We start from the raw sequence: 5,102 nt of genomic DNA on the forward strand, positions 1-5,102 counted from the left end.
GACGTGACATTGCGGTATGTTTCCTTTATCTATACGTGGTTTCCTTTAGCTCTGAGAACATGTGGATAAAAGCTACTTTAATCTTTTCCTGAAACAAACGCAATGTTTTGTCTGTCTCAGGGGTAGTTTCCGTTGCTGGCTTTTGCTCCCAGTTTTAGGTCATGTTTTCCTGTGTGTTTTTGTTTCTTTGTTGGTCATGATGCTTGAACTCTGGACCTGGCCACTGTCCCTCAGTTCTTTAGCTCAAGGATAGCGCTTTACCACTTTGTGCCACAACACCACTTCGGGTTTTCTGGTGGTTAATTGGAGATGAGAGTCCCATGGACTTTCCTGCCTGGGCTGGCATTGAACCACGATCCTCAGATTTCAGCCTCCTCAGCAGTTAGGATTACAGGCGTGAGCCATGGCTTTCCTCTTGTTTTTGAAAGCTTCATGTTTGTTGTTGATGCTAGAAACTAGACATACATTATTGCACTGCTGAATGAGAGTCCCCCACCAGAGCTCAATACACCATTCACGTGCTCATTTGCTCAGTGCCTGGGTCACTTCAGTGAGCCTATGTTCCCCCATTAAGCTTAGCCGCTGGGGTTGCTCCACAGGTGGGCACCGGGCTGATGTGTCCATGTCACTCAGAGTGGCCACAGTTTGGGTAGGGCCTCCCTCTGTCACTTTCTCTTGACCATACCCTGCTGCTAACCTACTGACTGCCAGCCAATGCTCTCCCATTTTCTCCAACGCCCTGAACGATAGATTACTTGACCAAGGAGTCCAGTCAAGTCTGCCGTGCATATGTGCATGCATGCTCCTGTGCACATACCAGCACTGGGGTTTAAACTTAGGGTCTTGCGTTTTTACTTTTTTTTTTTTTTGCTGGTCCTGGGGCTTGAACTCAGGGCCTGTCCCTAAGCCTCTTTGGGCTCAAGGCTAGTGCTCTAGCACCTGAGCCACAATGCTACTTCTGCCCTTTTTCTGTTTATTGGGAATAAGAGTCTCTTTTTCTTTTTTTGGTTGTAGGGCTTGAACTCTGGGCCTGGGCGCTGTCCCTCAGCTCTTCAGCTCAAGGCGAGCGCTCTACCACTTGAGCCACAATGCCTCTTCTGGTTTTCTGGCAGTTAACTGGAGATAAGAGTCTCAAGGACTTTCCTTGCCCGGGCTGGCTTTGAACCTCAATCCTTGGATCTTAGTCTCCTGTATAGCTAAGATTACAGGCGTGAGCCACTATCACCCGGCTCTCATTGACTTTTCTGCCCAGGCTGGGTTTGAACTGCAATCCTTAGATCTCAGCCTCCTGCATAGCTAGGATTACAGGCGTAAGCCACTGGTGTCCAGTGCTTATTTTTTCTTCTTTCTCTCTCTCAAGGCTAGCACTCTACTATTTTAGCCACAGTGCCACTTCCAGTTGGTTGCTGGTCAATTAGAGATAAGAGTCTCCCAATACTGGGACTTGAACTCAGGGCCTAGCCACTGTCCCTTTGTTCACTCAAGGTTGGCACTCTATCACTTGAGTCACAGCTCTAATTCCAGTGTTTTGGTAGTTAATGGGAGATAAAGAGTCTTGCAGCCTGGTGCGGGTGGCTCACACCTGTAATCCTAGCTACTAAGGAGGCTGAGATCTGAGGATAGCCGGTTAAAGCTATGATCGCAGTTCAAGGCAGGCAAGTCCATGGGACTCCTATTGACAATAAACCATCAGAAAACCAGAAGTGGTACTGTGGTTCAATTGGTAGAGCACTAGTCTTTTTTTTTTTTTTTTTTGGGTCTGGTAGTGGGGCCCGAACTCTGGGCCTGGGCGCTGTCCCTCAGCTCTTCAGCTCAAGGCTAGTGCTCTACCACTTGAGCCACAGCGCCACCTCCAGCTTTTTTGCTTATGTGGTGCTGAGGAATCAAACCCAGGGCCTCAGGCATGCAAGGCAAGCACTCTACCACTGAGCCACCTTCCCAGCCCCAGAGCACTAGGTCTTGAGCTGAAGAGCTGAGGGATAGCACCCAGGCCCAGAGTTCAAGCCCCATGACCACCACCACCACCACACCAAAAAGAGTCTTGTAGACTTTCCTGCCCTGGCTGGCTCTGAACCACGATCTCAGGTCTCAGTCTTGAGTTAGCTAGGATCATAGGCAGAATCTAAAATAATCTGCCTGGCCCCCAAGCCCCAGAAGCCCCGGACTCAGCTTCTGAGAGGGTACCTGCCCACATGGAGCTGCAGGCAGCAGACTTTGGATGGGGTGGCTGTCAATCTCTGTTATACTATTCAGACACAGAAACCTCAGCTGAGACCAGGTGGAAGGAGGCACCCTATAACTTCCTGCTGCCCTCGCCCTCTGTTGAGTCTGGGGTGGGTGGGGGAGTCCCAGGATGGGGCCTCCAGAGAGCAGGCCTCCACTGACTGCTGACACCTTCTTGCCCTTTAACTTTTCCTCTTCCTCCTCCCCCTCCTCCCCCTCCTCCCCCTCCTCCTTCTCATAGTCTTTAATCTTGGGATTGCTGTAGGTTTGCATACCTTTCAATTTTTTGTTTTTTGTTTTTGGGGGTCCGGTCGTGGGGCCTGAACTCTGGGCCTGGGCGCTGTCCCTCAGCTCTTCAGCTCAAGGCTAGCACTCTACCACTTGAGCCACAGCGCCACTTCCGGCTTTTTCCTTTTTGCTTATGTGGTGCTGAGGAATCGAACCCAGGGCCTCGAGCATGCAAGGCAAGTGCTCTACCACTGAGCTACCTTCCCAGCCCACCTCTCAATTTTTTTTAGTCTAGAAACAATTTAAACCTTCAGAAAAAAAGCTACAGGAATGGTACACACCACTCTTGGATTGTAGGAGGCAGCTTCTTGTGTTGGGCCTGGGATTTAACTACAAGCGAGATAAAAGCAGGGTGCCCAGTCCCCCTTTTTACACAGGCACCTTCACATCTGCGCCATTTCCTCCTGCAGTCCCCCACAGTCACCTCCGAGCAGCACAGGGTTTACCACTAAGCATCCTGTGACCAAAAGTCATCTCTCCAGCCTCAGAGAGTACTGCCAAAGCTGGTGCCAGTGGCTCACGCCTGGAATCCTAGCTACTCAGGAGGCTGAGATCTGAGGATCCTGGTTCAAAGCCAGCCTGGACAGGAAAGCCCGACTCTCATCTCCAATTAATCTCTCTCTCTCACACACACACACACACACAATCTTAACTTCATCTGAATCCATCTAATTCCCATTCCCCGCCACAGGTCCCTTACTGTCCTGCAGGTTTGTGTCTCCCTTTTTTGCTGGGGCCAACCCTGGTTGCACACACCATAGCTGCATTTATTTTACACAGTCCCGGAGTCATTTCAGAATGGCTGCCTGTCTCAATGCGACTACCCTCCACAAGCTCACCAAAGAAAGACCAATGTGCGATTCCCTTTTTGCTTTAAAATATATACAGCTTGAACAACGGTCATTGCTTAAAAGCAGAAGGGACGCCTCTTGAGTGGGCTTTGAGGGGTGTACAGAAGCCAAAGGAGGACACGAGCCGCAGGCAGGGAGAAGGGGCAGGGGAAAGCAGGTGGTGCAGCAGCCGGGAGGTGCCATGCCTAAGGGGCTGGCGTCCTTGCCATGTCCGGCCTCCCTTTTGCCATCTGTAGCAAGGGCTCAAGGGAAGCCCGTTTCCAGGGCTGGCAGGGAAACTCCCTAGGGCCCTACCTGGGTGCAAGGCCTGCGGCCCCGTGTGCACACGCGCGTGCGCCCTCCGTGCCCGGCCTCGGTGACAGGCCTCCACTTCCTGCTGCTCCCCCACCGGGGCGGTTTCCAGCTCAACTTCAGAGGGACAAACACACTCAAAACAAAGGAGGAGCCCCCGCCGCAGAGGAAGCAGGAAGCCGTCCCACTCCGGCTGGCCGGGCGCACGCCGCGGGGATGGAGTCCGTGGCCCTGTACAGCTTCCAGGCCACGGAGAGCGATGAGCTGGCCTTCAGCAAGGGAGACACGCTCAAGGTACGGCCCGGCGGGGACTCAGAGCGGGGGGCCCCGGGGGGACCCACTTACTGGCTGTGTGAGTCCACACAGGCCACTTCTTCTCTCTGAGCCTCAGTTTCCCCACCTTCCTGTGGTCATGAGGACTCAAGATCGGGGCACAGTACCTAGAAAAAAATATGTGAACGTTCTTGAGAGGGCAAAGCAGAGTGTGTGTGTGGGGGGGGATGGGGAGAACAAGAGAGCACGCATGCACACCCTGGAAGAAACAAGCGTACACACTCATCTAATGGTTACAATAGGTATGACTTAAGTGCCCTGTATGAGCTGCCTAGCAGCATGGAGAAAAGGGAAAATACACCCCCCCACACACACACACGGCAGCCTCTCCACGAGTGTGTGGATAAATGTCCTTGCTTCTAAGTGCATGTGTGAGCTCAGAGCAGAAGCGGCTGTGCTGCTAATGCACCCTGAACCTGCCACTCTCTTCTGGAGCCCCAGCCTCCCTGCGGGAGCAATGACATCACACCCAGGACCCCCGCCCCCCCTGCCTCCACCCTGAGCCCTGGGCACTGCCCTTGACCCCAATCTTGAAGCACAGGGAGGGGCGGGCACTCCGGGGTGATGCCCCATAGGCTGGGCTCCAGACCTAGCCACACAACTTTAGCTGCTGGAGTGTGGGGGCACACCCCGCTTCCAGGAACTGGGATGCAGGGAGGTGACTGACTTTCTTGGTGAAGGGTCACCTTCCAGCCTGAGTCCTGTCCCCTATACGCCTGAGCTGGCAGGGCAGCGTGCCGCTGGAGTCAGGGGGAAGGGGGGCCCATGCCCTTCCTTGAGGTGCCCTTGCCCATGCAGGATGTTGGCATGCCTGCCTGGGCGTGTGCATGTGGCCGGTCGGGCTGAGCACTAGGCCCAGCAGCCGGCAAGAGATGCCGGGCACCGGGGCTGGTCCGGGCCTCAGCCACTCATCAGGGAGGAAGCAGTCTGGTGGCTCTCAGCCCTAAGTAGCTGCAGGCTGTAAGGAGACAGGAGGAATAGGAATGGGGCCAAGGGACCCCCAACTCAGGCTTGGAGCAATTAGGAAGTGGTGGATGGAGCCAGATCAGCAGGGTCCCCCAAGGCAACTGTTCAAAAGTCTGACAGGGCGCTGGGAAGGTGGCTCAGTAGTGGAGC

The 5,102-nt window shown here is 54.0% G+C and overlaps 1 protein-coding gene across 2 annotated transcripts in view; it reads left to right on the plus strand.

Annotated features, from left to right (window-relative positions):
* The first annotated feature begins 3,787 nt into the window (after positions 1-3,787).
* Positions 3,788-5,102, plus strand: part of LOC105985839 (GRB2-related adapter protein) — a 16,973-nt gene continuing 15,658 nt past the window's right edge. For both annotated transcript variants that reach the window (XM_013016541.1, XM_013016542.1), the window contains exon 1: positions 3,788-3,947. In XM_013016541.1, the coding sequence (XP_012871995.1) occupies positions 3,870-3,947 (78 nt within the window). In that variant the 5' untranslated portion in view covers positions 3,788-3,869. The remainder of the gene's footprint in view (positions 3,948-5,102) is intronic.

Source organism: Dipodomys ordii, unplaced genomic scaffold (assembly GCF_000151885.1).
Source record: "Dipodomys ordii isolate 6190 unplaced genomic scaffold, Dord_2.0 Scaffold31, whole genome shotgun sequence".
Taxonomy (NCBI): domain Eukaryota; kingdom Metazoa; phylum Chordata; class Mammalia; order Rodentia; family Heteromyidae; genus Dipodomys; species Dipodomys ordii.